Source organism: Nycticebus coucang, chromosome 24 (genome assembly GCF_027406575.1).
Source record: "Nycticebus coucang isolate mNycCou1 chromosome 24, mNycCou1.pri, whole genome shotgun sequence".
In the NCBI taxonomy this organism is placed as follows: domain Eukaryota; kingdom Metazoa; phylum Chordata; class Mammalia; order Primates; family Lorisidae; genus Nycticebus; species Nycticebus coucang.
The window spans coordinates 27,512,648-27,531,704 of NC_069803.1; the positions used below are offsets into that span (position 1 = coordinate 27,512,648).

Consider the following 19,057-nt stretch of genomic DNA (forward strand, 5'->3'; position numbering starts at 1 on the left):
TCTAATTTTTTCTGTTTTTAGTAGCTATCAGGTCTTGCTCTTGCTCGGGTTAGTCTCAAACTCCTGACCTCTAGTGCTCCTCCTACCCAGAGGTACGTCCGTCTGGGAGGAGGGTCTAAGAGGGGTGACTGCTAGTCCAGCTTCATCCAGTTGGATGGACCCTTAATCCCAAGGTGGAGCTGCTTCATGGATGCTTTCATCTAGGGCTTCTGTAAGCAGGACCCCTGCTGTCGCCCATCTGTCTAGGAGCCCAGAAAGCTCCAAGGATGTTCCCTTGTCCTCTGGCTTGTTCTGCTTCTGCCAAAAATAGAGGCAAAGTGTTAGGAACAAACAAGCCACACAGCTCTAAAGAAGCCACAGGCCTGTCTTTGTTCTTGGCTTATCTTGTCTGTAACCTTGGGGTAATACTTTCAGCTGCAGAGGGAGACTGAAGCACCTTCAGCCAAGGTTTTCACATTTAAATCCAAGACTGTGACCACATACAGCCATCTAAGTAGGTGAAACAAGGCAGGGATGTGTTGCAAAGCATTGATAGACCCTAAGGTCTGAACAATTGTTTGTTAGTAATGATTGTGAACTTACATTTCAAAATATCCATGTCTTTGAAAATTGGCTTCTAGTGCAGTTTGCAGTGAAATGCCATATCACTAAATGTTACACACACACACACACTACATACATATATTTATATTTTAAACCCCAGCAGTAATAATGATTAAAACACATCATATCTAGGCCGGGCGAGGTGGCTCACACCTGTAATCCCAGCACTCTGGGAGGCCAAGGCAGGAGGATCCCTTGAGCTCAGGGTTTAAGACTAGCCTGAGCAAGAGGGAAATCCCATCTCTACTAAAAAATAGAATAACTAGCTGGACATTGTGGCTGGCACCTGTAATCCCAGCTACCCAGGAGGCTGAGGCAAGAGAAATGCTTGAGCCCAAGAATTTGCAGTTGCTATGAGCTATGACACCATAGCTCTCTACTCAGGGCACAGAGTGAGACTCTGTCTGAAAAAAAAAAAAACAAAACAAAAACCAGATCATCTCTAATATGTATATAATAACATCCTATAATTCACAAACATAGTTCTCTCTGGTAGATCCTGAAAGCTAATTCGTGCTAAGTATTTTGTCTTCAAATAAAAACGAATCACTCGTCTAAATGTTCAGTGAAAGAGAAGCAGGTAGAATTGTCCCTGAGATGCCGGGGTATTCATTATGCATAGCCTGATGCATAATAAAACTAGAGGCAACATGTCTCGGTGGCCATAGCTCAGTGGTTAGGACACTGGCAGTTTCGACCTCAGCCCGGGCCTGCTAAACAACAATGACAATTACAACAATAAAATAGCTATTTGGGAAGCCAAGGCAAGAGAATCACTTAAGCCCAAGAGTTTGAGGTTGCTGTGAGCTGTGACGCCACAGCACTCTACTGAGGGCGACATAGTGAGACTGTCTCAAAAAAAAAAGAAAAAAAAAAAACTAGAGGTGACAGATGGAACAGGTGATCTAAGTAAGCTCTCTTAGAGGCAAAGGAGAAATGCAGGGACTCTAAGGAGTAAGCAGTCCCTTCTGAGAATTAGTTTTGTCCCAAGGATTCTTAGCAAGCAGGCCTTTTCTTCCCTAGGTGTCAAAAAAATTACCAACAGCCAAGATCGTGGTTCTTAGGCAGTGGTGAGCACAGAGCAGAGGATCCATGGCACCAGGTGCACTGCATGTGAACTCTGCGATCTGGGAGGGTGGAATAAGACACGTGATGCTGGTGAGGAGGACACGCGTGTGAGCTGCACATACACCAGGCTCTACGGAGGAAGGAGGGTCTGGGGAAGGAAACATTCAAACTTAGGTTTCTTGTAGCCATTGATGCAGCCATTGCTTTTACAGTGGAAACTGTAAGAAAAAGAAAAGAAAACCTGGGAAGGTTGGGTAAAAGTGAGAAGAAGAATCTTGTTTCACGGGGGGAAGCCTCCTGCCAGTGCCTCTGGGCCACCTGGAGCACCCCCGGGTCTCTGAGAGCTGTCAGATTTCTCTCGTCTTTCCTTGTGGTCCCAGGTGATGATTTACTATGGTTTTTACAGCTGCTGGTACTGCTATTATTCTTGCTGCGTATCATTTACTGAGCTAGGTTCTGTGCTAACCGCTCTGCTTACTCCATTTTTTTTTTTTTGAGACTATGTTGCCCTCAGTAGAGTGCCGTGCCGTCACAGCTCACAGCAACCTCAAACTCTTGGGCTTAAGCGATTCTCTTGCCTCAGCCTCCCAAGTAGCTGGGACTATAGGTGCCCACCGTAATGCCCCAGCTATTTTTTGTTGCCGTTCTCATTGTTGTTTTAGCTGGCCCGGGTTGGGTTCGAACCTGCCAGCCTTGGTGTATGTAGCCGGCACCCTAACCCACAGAGCTACAGGCGCTGCCATGTATTTACTCCATTTTACAGATGATGCAACAGTGCCTCAGAGGGGTTAAACGACTTAGCCAAAACCACCAAGCTATTAAAATAGTGGTATATCAGGCATTGAAGCTAGCCTATTTAAATCCCAGTCTGTGCCCTTAGGCAGCAAAAATAAGATGATATCAGATGGGGGAGAACAGAAACATGTTTTGAGTACTCCGTATATACCTCATATTTAGTCCTGCCGACAATCCTGCCAGGTAGGTATCATTATTCCCATTTTACAGATGAAGAAACAGAGGCTTAGAGAGGTTAAGTAACTTACTGAAAGTCGCACTATTTTTTTTTGTTTGTTTGTTTGAGACAGAGTCTCACTCTGTTGCCCTGGGTAGAGTGCTGTGGTGTCACAGCTCACAGCAACCTCAAACTCTTGGGCTTAAGTGATTCTCTTGTCTCAGCCTCCCAAGTAGCTGAGACTACAGGTGCCTGCCACAACACCTGGCTATTTCTTGGTTGCAGTTGTCATTATTTTTTAGTTGGCCCAGGCTGGGTTCTAACCCACCAGCCTCCGTGCTTATGGCCAGCGCCGTAACCACTGTGCTACAGGTGCTAAGCCAGCTATTTATTTTAGAGATGAGGTCTCTCTCTGGCTCAGGTTGGTCTCAAACTCCTGAGCTCAGGCAATCCACTTGCCTTGGCCTCCCAGAGTGCTAGGATTACAGGTGTGAAGTCGCACTGTTTAGTAAAAGAACTCATTTGGGCGGCTCCTGTGGCTCAGTGAGTAGGGCGCCGGCCCCATATACCAAGGGTGGCGGATTCAAACCCAGCCCCGGCCAAAAACTGCAATAAAAAAATAGCCGGGCGTTGTGGTGGGCGCCTGTAGTCCCAGCTGCTCGGGAGGCTGAGGCAAGAGAACCACGTGAGCCCAAGAGCTGGAGGTTGCTGTGAGCAGTGTGATGCCATGGCACTCTACCAAGGGCAGTAAAGTGAGACTCTGTCTCTACAAAAAAAAAAAAAAATGAACTCAGATTTATTTGACTGCAGAGTTCGTACTGTTATCATTCTTTCCAAATGGAACTCCCAGGAATTTCACTGGTTGAATGAAATAATTAAAAATCTCTTCCAGCCAGGAGTTCACGACTGTAATCCCAGCACTTTAGGAGGATGAAACAGGAGGATCACTTGAGTCCAAGAGTTCAAGACCAGCTTGGTCAACATACTGAGGCCCCTTCTCTACCAGAAATAGAAAAATTGGCTTGGTGCCCATAGCTCAGTGGTTAGGGCACCGGCCCATACACCGAGTGACATACACTATGTCACTCTTGGTAGAGTGCTGTGGCATCACTGCTCACAGCAATCTCCAACTCTTGAGCTTAAGCAATTCTCTTGCCTCTGCCTCCCAAGTAGCTGGGACTACAGGTGCCTGCCACACGTACGGCTATTTTTTTGTTATTGTTGTCATTGTTGTTTAACAGCCCCTGGTTGTAACCCACCAGAACCTGGTGCATGTGGCCAGCGCCCTAACCACTGAGGTAGGAGCCCCGAGGTTCAGATTCTTATTTTATAAATGGGGAAACAAAAACTCCAGGAGGTTGAATGACTAGGGGCTAATAATATGGTGAAATTAGACACAAGGTTTCCTGATTCTTAAGCCACTGTTCTTTCCACAACGTGATCTAGGAATCACTTTAAATTCCTTTCCCCCCCCCCTCTTTTGACCCAGGGAGGAAAAAAAAAGTGAGAAAGCTTAAAGAAGCATTTAACAAAATCAGGTTATCCTTGTACAGTTAAGTTACCGGAAAGTAATTTCAGAGGCTGGAATTAGCGGAGCACAGGAAAAGATACGGGCTGATCTAAGGCAATTAGAGTAAGCAGGCAATTAAAGACTTTAGTTACTTGTATTTAGGTAAACGATCTGAAACAGCAAGCTTTTTAAGACCATGGTCAGATCAGGACCTAAGAAGAGACGACTTTCTAACTCCCACATAAAAGTTCAGAGTGAGACAAAAGGTATTTGTTTTTATACTTAGTAGGGGGGGAAAGGTGGAACAAAATGGAACAAAATGTCAGCTGGGGTCCTCTTAGTCCAAGTTCAGGGCCTAGGTAATCCAAAGCCCTCCTTTTTCTGTGAGTTGTCCCAAAGAGTTCCCATTTTCTTGGCCTCGCTGCCGTCTGAGATCTTGCTCCCATGTGTAAATTGAGTTGAATTTACCTTAGAGATGGAAGGAGGTGTTTCCATCCCAGTACTAGCAAATAAATTCAGTGGAAACAAGTGGTATCACTAATACTGTCTTAACCCCTCTCCACTGCCTAATCTCAGCTTCTCTCCTCCTCCTTTTTTTTTCTTTTTTTTTTTTTTGCAGTTTTTGGCCAGGGCTGGGTTTGAACCTGCCACCTCTCGAATAGGGGGCCGGCACCCTACTCCTTTGAACCACAGGCATCGAGCTCCTCCTCTTCCCTTCCAGGAGCAGAAACAACAAACTCTAATCTCCAGCCCAGCAGGTTTCCCTGCCCTCTGAAGTCTAGAGTCTGCTAACATCCTTGCCCTCGCGGTCTCATCCTTCCTAACAAGTTTATCAAATGTTTCTGGAGGAGACAGCTCCCTCCTTCCCTATGCAGAATTGCGAGCTATTAAGATTTAAAAAGAAAAATCTTTACATAAGATTAAACATCTTTGAAGTTAATGAGGATGGCATCTGATTGTACTGTGGTGTTTATATTTTTAATTGCTTTTTTCTGTATGGAATCTTATCAGCATAACTAGTAGTAATGGAGGTTTCTTGAACTTCATAGAATTTTAATTTAAATCTTCTAAATGTATTAATTTATTTATTTTTGAAACAGAATCTTTGTCTCCCTCCATCTTCCATCAATCATCCACATCAAACAGATTAGATTAAGGGGTTGTAACTAAGGCAGCCCTTGGGGTCCTATTTCTTTTATTTATTTATTCATTAGTCCTGAAAACCATCACATATTGGGGTCTCCTTTAGAACTGAAGGCAGAAGAGGAAGTTAGGTACTCTTCCAAAAGGGGGGGGATTTGAAAACTTGAACCTATTAAACAACAGAAAACATCACATGCTCACAGCAACACGTGTAGTATTTGTTGTTGTTGTTGTTTTAAGACAGTCTTACTATGTAGCCGTTGGTAGAGTGGCATGGTGTCATAGCTCACAGCAACCCCAAACTCTTGGGCTTACGCGATTTTCTCTTTTTTTTTGAGACAGAGCCTCAAGCTGTCACCCTGGGTAGAGTGCTGTAGCATCACAGCTCACAGCAACCTCCAGCTGCTGGGCTCAAGTGATTCTCTTGCCTCTGCCTCCCAAGTAGCTGGGACTACAGGCACCCACCACGCCACCTGGCTATTTTTTTTTGGTTGCAGCCATCATTGTTGTTTGGCGGTCCTGACTGGATTTGAACCTGCCAGCTCAGGTGTACGTGGCTGGTGCTTTAGCCACTTGAGCCACAGACACCGAGCCTTAAGCGATTCTCTTGCCTCAGTCTCCCAAATAGCTGGGACCACAGGCACCTGCCACAACACCCAGCTGTTTTTTTGTTGTAGTTGTCATTGTTGTTGAGCAGACATGGGCCAGGTTCTAACCCACCAACCCGGGTGCATGTGGCTGGCACCCTGACCCACTGGGCTACAGGTGCATAGCCAGCAATACATGTAGTTTTAAAACCATTTTCCTGAGACCACTCATACCTAAAGACTCTTAGGCAAAAAGAGAAGACGTCTCTGTGGTCTGACAGTCGCATTCCTGGAGCGATGGTCTAGCAGGGGTCCTCAAACTTTTTAAACAGGGGGCCAGTTCACTGTCCCTCAGACCGTTGGAGGGCCGGACTATAGTTTAAAAAAAAAAAAAAACTATGAACAAATTCCTATGCACGCTGCACGTATCTTATTTTGAAGTAAAAAAACAAAACAGGAACAAATACAATCACACCACCTCTGTGGCCCGCGGGCGGTAGTTTGAGGAGCCCTGCAAAGGAATATTCTCTGTGCTCCTCTGTGATCTTTCCTCTTCCGGTTCTTTCCGACTTCACACATCACACACCCCCGTTTCTGATGAGAGCAAGAGGTCTCCAGGTATTCAGGTCTTAGATAAGTCCTAGGTTTGGGGGCATTTCACTGTCACACTTGCCTCTAGACGATGCTCCCTGGTCGGCTGCGGTGGCTCACACCTGCAATCCTAGCACCCTGGGAGGCTGAGACGGGTGAATTACTTGAGCTTCTGAATTCGAGACCAGCCTGAGCAAGAGCGAGACCCCATCTCTACCAAAAATAGAAAAACTAGCTGGGCAGGGTGGCCAGCTGCTTGAGAGGCTGAGGTAAGCAGATCACTTTGAACCCAAGAGTTTGAGGGTGCTGTGAGCTAAGATGATGCCAGGGCACTCTACCCAGGGTGACAGAGTGAGACTCTGTCTCACAAAAAAAAAGAAGATGCTCCCTAAGTTTCTCCTGCTCACCAGTTCCTCTAGTCCGGTGGTTCTCAACCTGTTACCCCTTGGTAACAATGAAAACACATCACGGCATTAGGAAGGTTGAGAACCTGCTCTAGTCCCTCCTGAAATCTTCCTCCATAAACCTGTCTCAATGAGGTGGGAACTTTCTGTGAAATGAATAGGAGACTTTCCACACTGGGATCACACTTGGGCTGTGTCTGCCATAACAAATTACCTCTATGGCTGCAGTTGCCTGAGTCTTATCCTCTGCTCTCTGTTAGTCCACAAATGGGATTTCCTCAATACCCATTTCCTCTTCTTTTGGGTCTCATATCCAGCATTTTCACAATCATCTTGCATCACATCATAGCAGAATTTGAAGGGCAAACCGTCACCTTGTGGAAAAGGGACGGTAGCCCCATACAGCATTGTTACCAAGCGGCCTAGTTTGTCACAGCCAAACACATCCCAGGCATGAGTCAAAGATCACAGCCGCACTTTTGGGGGGTATTTAATTATGCCTTACACTTTGTATCAAAACTACTAAACATAAATAGTGACTATAATTAGGATATTTACAGCAAGTTCATTTACTAATAGCTAATTGTTCTGTATCATTGCTTAATGTATCTTGGTTTCCCTTTCAGCCTTAATTAGCATGACTTTTTAACTTTTAAATTTATAATGACTATTTATTTCTCTTTTTTTAGAGACAGAGTCTCACTTTATCACCCTCGGTAGAGTGCCATGGCATCCCAGCTCACTATTTATTTCAACTTAAGCAAGCCTTGCTAGTATTGGACGGATGGTTAATGTCAAAAGCCCTTGGGGATAGCTTCTGGTTAGCCAGTGGTTTTTGTGTTTTTTAGGTAGGAGGACTGTTTGACTGCCCTGATCACTTGTAAGCAGGCATTACCATCAACTTTTACTGTCCTTCAAATTCCTGGTTCTCCCTTAGACTTCTATTCCCTGCTAAGCAGGGGCCAGAAACCAGGCGGCAGAGCGCCATAATGGCCGGTGTGATAAGCTTCATAAAGTTATTTTTCTCAATTAATGGTTTCGCTGACAATTTTACAGCTTTGCTCTAAGCTTCCCCGTTCCACTGGGCATCTGTACACAGGTCTATGACAAGCCTCATCCAGTCTAACAAAATTGGTCCCTCGGAATACAGAATGCCATATTTAAAGAAGCTCATCTCATCTCTCTCCCTCTTTTTAGGGAACATAACACTTGAAAATACATTTAAACATTAAAAAAAAAATTAAAAAAAAGAAAATACATTTAAACAGAATGTAATAGAGCTTTAAAGCAGAGCTATAAAAATGATTTATTCATGAGTACATCCTTATTCCACTCCCTGTTGACATCCATTTTATATTAATTTTCCTTGAATGTGTATCCTCAGCTCTTTTCTAAATCTTTACTACTATAAATGAGTTTTTTTCTTCTGCTTTGTGCCAAAGACTCTCCAAGAGATCCACGGGGCTTCAGAACCACAATTTGGGAAACTCTGCTATGAAGTGATAATGTTCCCTAGTCCCAATTACTGACTTTATTAGGTAGTCAGTTTGCTGTTTTTTAATTAGGGAAAGAAAGTTCTTAATTCATTTTTTCTGAAGTTGGTTCAAATGTACTTTTATAATCATGCTCTGTTGCCAGCAGGAGAGAGATAAACACGCCTTTCAGGTCCATGGACCTGTCTCCTACAGAGGAAGCAATTTCTGGTAGCTCCTGCCCCTGCCCCAAAGGACTCATAGCAGAATAAAGAACCGATAATAATAATACTCCCTTTATATCATATAGTTTTCAAAGCAGTTTCATCCACATCAGTTCATCCACTCTTTTTAGAAATAGATGAGAAGACAAAGGCTCAGAGAGATTAAATAAAGGGCATTTTCACAAGGCTCATCTGTCAGTATATGTCAGATTTTGAACCACTACTTGATTCTGATTTTAAAAAAATTCATTCAGGCGGCGCTCATAGCTCAGTTGGTAGGGCGCTGGCCACATGCACCAAGGCTGGTAGGTTCGAACCCGGCCTGGGCCTGCTAAAACAACAAGGACAACGGTAACAACAACAACAAAATAGCCGGGTGTTGCGGCAGGACCTGTGGTCCCAGCTGCTTGGGAAGCTGAGGCAAGAGAATCGCTTAAACCCAAGAGTTGTAGGTTGCTGTGAGCTCTGATGCCACAGCACTCTACCCAGGGCAACAGCTTGAGACTCTGTCTCAAAAAAAAAAAAAAAAAAAAAATCAATTTCTCAAATAGGATTGGAGATCTAGTGATTTTCATTAACATGATGGTGGTGAATCTTTTATAAGCAACACTTACCAGTGACTGTGCTTTTCTTAGCCTCCATCTGTCCTGCAATTTATTTCTCTTTTCATGTGGTTGTCGGCTGAAATCTGGGGTCATTTCATTTCTTTTCTTTCTTCTGTACATTGGAAAGCAATGGGAAAATTATAAATTACCATTTTAAAACGTTGGTGGTTTGCACTGCTATTTGCCTCTTTGATTTTGTTGCTCCTGTGATTTAAAAGATTGTCTCCAGTAAACTGGAAATAAGCCAAATGTCTATCAATAGAGAGCTAGTTGAATAAACTCTGGCATGGCCTCATAACAGAGTACTATGAGCTGTAAAAAGGAAGGCAGGATATTTTTACATACAACTGTGCAGGGATCTCCAGGATATACTGTTACATGGAAAAAGAAAGGTGGATAAAATGGTATGTATTGTGCACTACTATGCATGTCAGAAAGGAGGTATTAAAATATCTCTCTCTCTACATTTTATATATGTACTATATATTTGCTTGTACTTTTTTAAATGGAAGGATTAAACCATTAAATGAAAAGTAGTTACCTATAAGTAGGATTTCCATGTGACCTGATCAGGAGCAGGGCGTGTGGAAGAACATGGGCCAGAAGCTAGAATTCTCTCCCAATGTATCTTATTGGTTTTTTAAATTTATTTACTTATTTTTGCAACAGAGTCTCACTTTGTCGCCCTCAGTAGAGTCCCATGGTGTCACAGCTCACGGCAACCTCAAACTCTTGTGCTCAAGTGATTCTCTTGCCTCAGCCTCCCATGTATCTGGGACTACAGGTGCCACCACAATGCCCGGCTATTTTTTTTAGAGACGAGTTTCGCTCTGGCTCAGATGGGTCTCGAGCTCCTGAGCTCAGGCAATCCACCCACCTTGACCAACCAGAGTGCTAGGATTACAGGCATGAGCCACCACGCCCGGCCCTTATTTTGTATATTTAACTTTGGAAACCTCTCAATCTTTCTTAAAATTATAAATCGAAATGAAGGGGATCCGGGGAGGTGGCTCACACCTGTAATCCCAACACTCTGGGAGGCTGAGGCAGGTAGACTGCCTGAGCTCACAGGTTGGAGACCAGCCTAAGCAAGACTGAGACCCCAATCTCTAAAAATAGCCAGGTATTTGTGGCTGGTGCCTATAGCCCCAAATACTTGGGAGGCTGAGACAAGAGAATGACTTGAGCCCAAGAGTTTGAGGTTGCTGTGAGCTATGATGCCATAGCACTCTACGGAGGGCAACAAAGTGAGACTCTGTCTCCAAAAAAAAAAAAAAAGAAAGAAAGATTGCCTTTACCTGTATTTTTTTGCTGTTTAACATTCAAAACCTTCCTTGAACATTTAATTGAGAAATTTCAAACCTAGAATCTGATGAGGTTAATTTTAGATGGTTAGTCCTAAAACAGGTTTTCATTTTTGTCGTTGTTGTTGTTGTTGTTGAGACAGAGTCCCACCCTATGCCCTGAGCAGAATGCAATGGGATCATAGCTCACTGCAACCTCAGACTCAGGCTGTGGGCATCCTGCTGCCTTAGCATCCAGAAGCTGCTGGGATTACAGGTGCTTGCCTTGGTACCCGGCTGGGTTTTTCCATTTTTGTAGGAGTCAGGGTCTCACTCTCATGGAGGCAAGTCTCAAACTTCTGAGCTCAAGCAATTAATTCTCCCTCCTTGGCCTCCCACAGTGCTGGGATTACAGGCGCGAGCTACCACACCCGGCCTGAAACAGGTTATCCTTATCCAGCTTGATCACACCATAAGAGAAATGCCCAGCCACCTAATTATAATGTGAAGGAGAGTCAGCATACACAAATTTCAAATCTACAAAAGGTTGAAGAATAGTACAGTGATTAGCCATCCATACCTTCTCCATCTCGTTTCAGTAACTGATAAAATTTTGCTCTCCGGTATTTGCTTTCTCTCTGGGTGTGTGGGTATCTGTGTGTACATCATAACAAAGGGCAAACTTACTAATCATGGTTAATTTCCTTTTCAGTTGCTTTTTGCTTCTACGTTGTTTAAAAACCTTCCTATTTCACAGTAATTACTGTGCTATTTTCATCTCTTTATATAAGGAAGTGTCCAATTTTTTTTCCCCCAAAAACAAAGCTGTTGAGAGAGGCACGGAGCTTCTTACCCACGCCAGACGCTGTCAAAGGGGTCACAGTTGTCCAGGTAATTAAAACGAATGATGTCAGTTGGGTGCTTATCAGAGGATCTCCAGGGTGGAAGTTCCTTTTTCCCTGTGTTGCTCTTCCTTCTTAAAGAGGAAAAAGACTGAAAAGCTGACAGAGGAGACTGCTTTTCCTTTGGAGAACTGCTTGTCACTGGCTGAACATCGGCAATTACAAATTCATCTTTGGGAGGTGTCTAGAAGAAGAGAATACATTCTTTTTCTCAAAACACTGTATTAATAATAATAATGAAAAACAAAGAATATCATCATCACCATCATTTTCATCATCATCTTCAGCATCATCACCAATCATCGCCATGGTAACAGTAATGGTAATCATGATTACAGCAGCCACCACCTTAGGAGTACTTGCCCTGTGCCAGACACTGTCTCAGGCAGTTTCCACGCATTAGCCTTTTATTTTTTATTTTTTCAGAGTGCAGTGGCCCAGTCATAGCTCACTGTAACCTAGGATTCCTGGGCTCATGTGATCCTCCTGCCTCAGCCTCATGAGTAGCTAGCATGAGTAGCTGGGACTACCAGCATGCACCAACACGCCTGCATAATTTCTTTAATTTTTTGTAGAGATACTGTTTCACTATGCTGTCAAGGCTGGTGTCAAACTCCTGGGCTCAAGCAGTCCACACGCCTTGGCGTCCCAAAGTGCTGGGATTACGGGCATGAGCCACTGCATCCAGACTGTATTGTCTTATTTAGGCTTCACGTTTCCACCCATTTTACAGAAGAGGAAACTGAAGATCAGAGAATCTAGTTAACCTGCAGGGCCAGGATTTGAAGGCAGGATCGTCTTGCTCCGAGTCCGCACACCCACCCTCCCTACCCTGTACTGCCTCTTCTATCATGTCATTGCCCGGTTCGTTACAACCTCAGTTAATTTATGGATGGATAAGACGTACGTCAGCCCTCTGACCTCTACCACAGAGAGCCAGTTGAATAGAGGTAGACTGTAACTTTTAACAATTATCAAAACTTCAGCCACTCCTGGGCGGCGCCTATGGCTCAGTGAGTAGGGTGCTGGCCCCATATACCAAGGGTGGCGGGTTTGAACCCAGCCCCGGCCAAACTGCAACAACAACAAAAAAAAATAGCCAGGCGTTTTGGAGGGCGCCTATAGTCCCAGCTACTCGGGAGTCTGAGGCAAGAGAATTGCTTAAGCCCAAGAGCTGAAGGTTGCTGTGAGCTGTGACGCCACAGCACTCTACCGAGGGCGACAAAGTAAAACTCTGTCTCTTAAAAAAAAAAAAAAAACTTCAGCCACTCCCAAGCTGCTATAATTTCCAAAATTGAAAGTCTGTCTTGTGCGTGTGAAATTCATAAAGTTTTTATGTGGTTGTAGCTTGAGGGAAAATTGGAATTGGTATGTGGAGAAGTCATTATGGGCTTAATTTTTGTTTGTTAACAGATTAGAAAAGCTTTGCTTGGGAAATCAGTTTGCCTTTATTGTTTGTGAAAATCAAGAGATTTCCCCAGTCCCTCTAAGCATCATCAGTTAGTTTCTCATCCTTGTTTCAACTGCTCTTTGTATACAATTCTATGCCAGGATACCACTTAGTGCTCAGTGTGGTGATTATTAGTTTGTTTGGCTATGTCTCAGGCTACTAAATGAGGCTCCGTGAAAGCAAGGTTGGGGTCATTGTACTCTCCTAGCACCTGGCAGTGGTTAATAAATATTTATTCATTTAAATGAACAATTATAGCCTTGTAGCAGATTAAACACACAGTTTATATTTATATAATTGATAGCTCACTACTGGTTTAGTATTAAATATTTGTGCAGGTCTCATTAAAATGGACATTAATTTCATTTCTCTGAGCTTATATTGAATTAAATCTGTTTTTGTTGAAGGGTGACTAGTTTAATACATGGAGAATAAATACTACAAAAGATAATAAGAAACAGGCTGGCGGCCATAGTTTACAGCTGTAATCCTAGCACTCTGGGAGGCTAAGGTGGGAGGATCCCTTGAACTCAGGAGTTTGAAACCAGCCTGAGCAAGAGCAAGACCCCATCTCTAAAAACAGAGAAAAATTAGCCCAGCGTTGTGAGGCACTCCTGCAGTCCCAGCTACTTGGGAGGCCAAGGCCGGAGGATCGCTTTCCCAAAAAGACTTCAGGTGGTGTGAAGTCTTTTACCTAATGCAGAAAAGTTGTCACAGATTCTTACAGGGATGTCCAACCATTTTTTTCTCTGCCACATGTTGGAAGAATAAAGAGTTGTCCTGGGCCACACATTAAATACACAAACACTAACAAAAGCTGATTAGGCCTGTAGGCTGCAGGTTGGACACCCCTGTAAGGATCACAGGTGTGAGCCACTGTGTGCAGACTAATTTGTTAATACTTTCAAAGGATTTTGTTTCTATATTCATGAGGGTTATTGGTATGTAGTTTTGTTTTATTTTCTTGTAAAGCCTTTTTCTGGTTTTAGTATAAGGATCAAGAGTTGGAAAGTGTTTGTCCTTCCTCTATTTTCTGAAAGAGGTTATATAGAATAGGTATTATTTCTTCTCTGAATATGCAAGAGAATTTACCAATCAAGCTATCTGGGTCTGGAGTTTTGTGAAAAGTTTTTTTTTTAATTTTTTATTATTAAATCATAGCTGTGTACATTAATGCGATCATGGGGCACCATACACTGGTTTTATAGACCGTTTGACACATTTTCATCACACTGGTTGACAAAGCCTTCCTGGCATTTTCTTAGTTATTGTGTTAAGACAATTATATTCTACATTTACTAAGTTTCACATGTACCCTTGTAAGATGCACCGCAGGTGTAATCCCACCAATCACCCATCCTCCCTTCTCCCTCCCCTCCCTCTCCCCCCCCCGAATAGTTTTAAAATTGGAGTTCAATTCAAATTGATACATCTTTTTTTTGGGGGGGGGATGGAGTGTCACTGTGTCACCCTGGATAGAGTGCTGTGGCATCACAGCTCACAGCAACCTCCAACTCTGGGGCATAAGTGATTCTCTTGCCTCAGCCTCCCAAGTACTGGGACTACAGGTGCCCACCACAATGTCCAGCTACAGATTGATATAGCTTTATTCATGCTTTTTATTATTTATTGAGTCAGTTTGGTAATTTATGGTTTTCAAGTATTTTATCCATTTCATCCAGGTTGTTAAATTTAGTGACATGAAGTTGTTTATAATCTTTCTTTCCTTCCTTCTCTCTCTCTCTCTCTTTCCTTCCTCCTTCCCTTCCTTCCTTTTGAGACAGTCTCGATTTGTTACCCTGGTTAGAGTGCCGTGGTATCACAACAACCTCAAACTGCTGGACTCAAGTGATCCTCTTGCCTCACCCTCCCAAGTAGCTGGGACTGCAGGTGCCCACCACAATGCCTGGCTATTTTTTTAGAGACAGAGTCTGGCTCTTGCTCAGGCTGGTCTCGAGTTCCTGAGCTCAGGCAATCCACCTGCCTTGGCCTCCCACAGTCCTTGGATTACAGGTGTGAGCCACCGCACCCGGCCCCTTCATTCTTTTAACGTCTGCAGACGCTTAATGATGTCCTTCCCTCATTCCTGATTTTAGTACTTTGTGTTTTCTTTTTTTTCTTTTTCTTGATTAGTCTAGCTAGGAACTTATCAATGTGGATAATATAGGTCCCCAGACAGTTTTCAAGATCATTCTAATGCAGCCCTTTCATTTTAATGTTGGGGAAACTAGTGTTAACCATTCCCATTTGTTCAGAACATGCTTTGAACAGCTCTGTTGGAGGGTGGGCTCAGTGAGTAGGGCGCCGGCCCCATATACCGAGGGTGGCGGGTTCAAACCCAGCCCCAGCTGAACTGCAACCAAAAAATAGCCGGGCATTGTGGCAGGCGCCTGTAGTCCCAGCTGCTACTGCTCGGGAGGCTGAGGCAGGAGAATCGCGAAAGCCCAAGAGCTGGAGGTTGCTGTGAGTCCTGTGACATCACGGCACTCTACCGAGGGCGGTACAGTGAGACTCTGTCTCTACAAAAAAAAAAAAAAGAAAAGCTCTGCTGGAGCACATGGTAGGCACAAAGTATTGGGGAAAAGAGGGTGGTGAATTTCCTTGAGGGAGGGTAAATTATATTTATATTCTAATGGCTGCCTGTGTTCACCAGCACTGGAGCCATCTCGCAGGGAATTACACAAATTATACAAGTATATACAGTGCTAATTGTTGAGTTCATTAACCTTAGATAACTATTAACTCTAGTCTTTCTGACTTAGGTCTATTTCTTTAACAGATGCAATTTAAGGTTTCTATAACAACATATTCCCTGTAGAAATTTAATACCAAGCAAAAAGATGGCAATTTTCTTGTATCCAAACTATAACATCCAATATTTTTCCATGGAGTTATGCATAATTACTATGTGGAAAAGACTTAGCATTAAAGACAAAGCATTCAAGTCAGTTTTACATATAATACTCAAAACCTCTTCTCAATCTACTAGTTGGTTAATTGCTTTTCTCTCTCCTGGAAACAGCCTGAGCTTCAGCTACTGAAGGCCACTCTTAGTTCCTGAATTGTAAATGACATTCAAGAACAGCCTTTTAAGGAAAGGAGTCAGAACTAGGAGAATTTTTAAAATAATTTTTAGGCCGGGTGCGCTGGCTCACACCTGTAATCCCAGCACTTGGGAGGCCAAGGTGGGTGGGGTGGATTGCCAGAGTGCACAGGTTCGAGACCAGCCTGATCCAAAGTGAAACCTTGTCTCTAAAAAAATAGCCAGGTATTGTGGCTGGCACCTAAAATCCTAGCTACTTGGGAGGCTGAGACAAGAGAATCATTGAGCCCAAGAGTTTGAGGTTGCTGTGAGCTATGATGCCACAGCACTTTACCGAGGGCAATAAAATGAGACTCTGTCTCAAAATAAAAAAAAGAAAAAATTTTAAATTCTGCATTTAAACATCTCTTACAGAAATCCTCACAGAGCATACCAACTACCGAAATAAGAAAGACAATTTTTATCATCGCAATTCTAACAATATCAATTATGCATAGTTTATAACTGTATTAAATGTAGATGGAGTCTGTTTCCAGAAAACACAATAAAACCTAAACCTAAATAAGCAAGTTAGGAGTGGACTATCCGTAGTTCAAAAGGATCCTTCAATATTAAAAGGATTCATTGCTGTTTTTTTACAGGCTGTAATACCCCTGTGGTTTTAAAACTCATTTAAAAATTTTAATTTACACATAATTTTTCAGGAACTCATCTATTTATTGTAAGAAATGATGCACAACTCTGCGTGTGTGTAGATAATACTGTGAACAGAGGGCTCCTACAAATTCCTCATAAATTATCTAATTAGCTGTGACTATAAGAATGAACATAAACGGGTGGTGCCTGTGGCTCAAAGGGGTAGGGCACCGGCCCCATATGTCAGAGGTGATTGGTTCAAACCCAGCCCGGGCCAAAAACTGGAAAAAAAAAAAAAAAGAATGAACATAAACATTGGTTATCATGCATAGAAAGCCACTAGAAAAAATGATTCTTGCATTATTTACTTGTGAGTATATGTTAATGCTCTACATTGCTTAGTTTTCAGCAAAAAAAAAACTTTATTTTATATATATATATTTTTTGCAGAGACAGAGTCTCACTTTAGCACCCTTGGTAGAGTGCTGTGGCATCACACAGCTCACAGCAACCTCCAACTCCTGGGCTTAGGCGATTCTCTTGCCCCAGCCTCCCAAGTAGCTGGGACTACAGGTGCCCGCCACAACGCCTGGCTATTAAAAAACTAAGAACTTCAATATGCCCATTAGGTCCTTCCCTAATAACTCATTGATTGGAAAATTTTTCCTTATAAGTGACATGAAAATAAACTTCAGTGCACCTGGTAGAGTCATAGAAAATTGGAGTTAGTAAATTAAAACTTGAAGACCCAGAAATAACAAATACTACATATTGCCTGCCAAGTCCCCGTGTCAGAACTGTCTGGTGTGTCTGAGTCAGAGATACAGAAAACAGAGAGCCGGACAGAGGAAGAACCTCTATGGTCCTAACCGTTGTCTTGAGTGCAGGTGGGGGGTGTGAGATGTGGGCTCTCAGCTAAGATGGATATCTTTTTTTTTTTTTTTTTTTGTGGTTTTTGGCCAGGGCTGGGTATGAACCTGCCACCTCCGGCATATGGGACCGGCGCCCTACTCCTTGAGCCACAGGTGCCGCCCTAAGATGGATATCTTGAAAACAGCTGTCAAGTCTCAGAAAAGAAGAATGCTGAAATCACAGTATATTTCCTTTGAACTGCCTCCCTTCCCCAGCTTCTAGTCTGAGTTATTCTTAGCTCTCGGTTTTGTAAGCTTGCTGCTTTTTGTCTGAAATGTACCTTAGGCTTGGTAACATGAAGTTCGTTCACCATTTGAATATAGTGCTTCTTCCAGATGCCCTGCTCAAAAGGAGTTGGAGAGAAATTGATGTACCAGTTAAAGCGTAAACATTTGAACATCCACAGCTGGTCCAGCTCAGCTAAGTTCTTCCAATGCCAGCACACCTGGAAAAAAAAAGAAAGGCAATTAAACAAAGCAAAACAAAACAACCTACTTGGTTTACACACTGGCTTTCTCTAGGTTTTGAGCTGTCATCCTGGACCTGAGATAAGTTTTTTGTCCTTTTCCTTCAAATCACAAAGTAAATCATTCCCTCCCGCCTGAAGTGCTTCCTATCCATCCAAGCAGAAAGATTTACTTTAAATGCTTATTCAAACTTAGGATCAGTCAATTAATTTCTTTTTTCTTTTAGGACACATTAAAATTTGTTTTAATACTTCTTTGGGGAAAAAATATCACACTTTTAATTTCCCAAATAGCTGGGACTACAGGCACCCACCAAGTGCCTGGCTATTTTTTTGTTGCATTTGTCATTGTTGTTTAGCTAGCCTATGCCGGTTCGAACCCGCCAGCCTCGGTGCATGTGGCTGGAGTCGTAACCACTGTGTTACAGGCGCCAAGCCCATTTGATTAATTTTAAAAACTAAAATTACATGTGTGTTACACATATGTCAATGCATGGTAGCAGGTAATTTCTGGTCTTGCTAGACTCTAGGAAAAGACTCAACAAAATGATTACCAGTTTTATATCTTACATATTTTAACTTTACTTTATTTTATTTATTTATTTTTTTTTTTGGCTGGGGCTGGGTTTGAACCCGCCACCTCCAGCATATGGTACTGGTGCCCTACCCGCTGAGCCACAGGCGCTGCCCTAACTTCACTTTAATATGAATTACTTGTAAGAGATTAAGAGTCAGCTGCTTTTCCAAGGCCTCTGTGAGCACACCTGCCTACACCCATCTCTGAGTCTTATACACTTTTGTATATATCACATTAGCAGCTTATTTTGAGCTTTTCTATTCGTGAATTGCTTGCACTGTACAATGTAGGCTTCTATTCTAGTTGGATGCTGTGAAGTATAAGACTGTTCTGCTGATGAACCGTTTTGTACACATGTATCTCCCCCAACTGATGTGGGGGGACACATGTGTTTTGTGGACGCTGATGTGTCTTATACTTTTTTCCCCTTTTGAGCAATAAATACAGAGTTAAGCACAAAGGACTTGGGGTTCATTCAAACTGTGCAGACTAAACATATTGACCATCTTATCTGTTTCTTGGGGTTTTTTTTTTTGTGTGTGTGTGTGTGTATTTCCTTACATTATTTAAGTTCCAGAGTTTGCTAAGGCAGCACCTATGGAAGGTCACATGCCATCTCTTTGCCTTTA

At 42.9% G+C, this 19,057-nt stretch overlaps 1 protein-coding gene across 2 annotated transcripts in view; it reads right to left on the reverse strand.

Moving 5' to 3' along the window:
- Positions 1 to 19,057, reverse strand: part of FBXO16 (F-box protein 16) — a 38,883-nt gene that overhangs the window by 5,881 nt on the left and 13,945 nt on the right. The window contains exons 4-6 of one of the 2 annotated variants that reach the window (XM_053578443.1): positions 17,666 to 17,830; positions 11,296 to 11,528; positions 9,169 to 9,271 (exon numbers count right to left, since the gene is read on the reverse strand). In XM_053578443.1, coding sequence (XP_053434418.1) covers positions 9,169 to 9,271; positions 11,296 to 11,528; positions 17,666 to 17,830 — 501 coding nt within the window. Of the gene's footprint in view, positions 1 to 9,167; positions 9,272 to 11,295; positions 11,529 to 17,665; positions 17,831 to 19,057 lie in introns of both variants that reach the window. The other variant, XM_053578444.1, reaches the window with a different exon arrangement.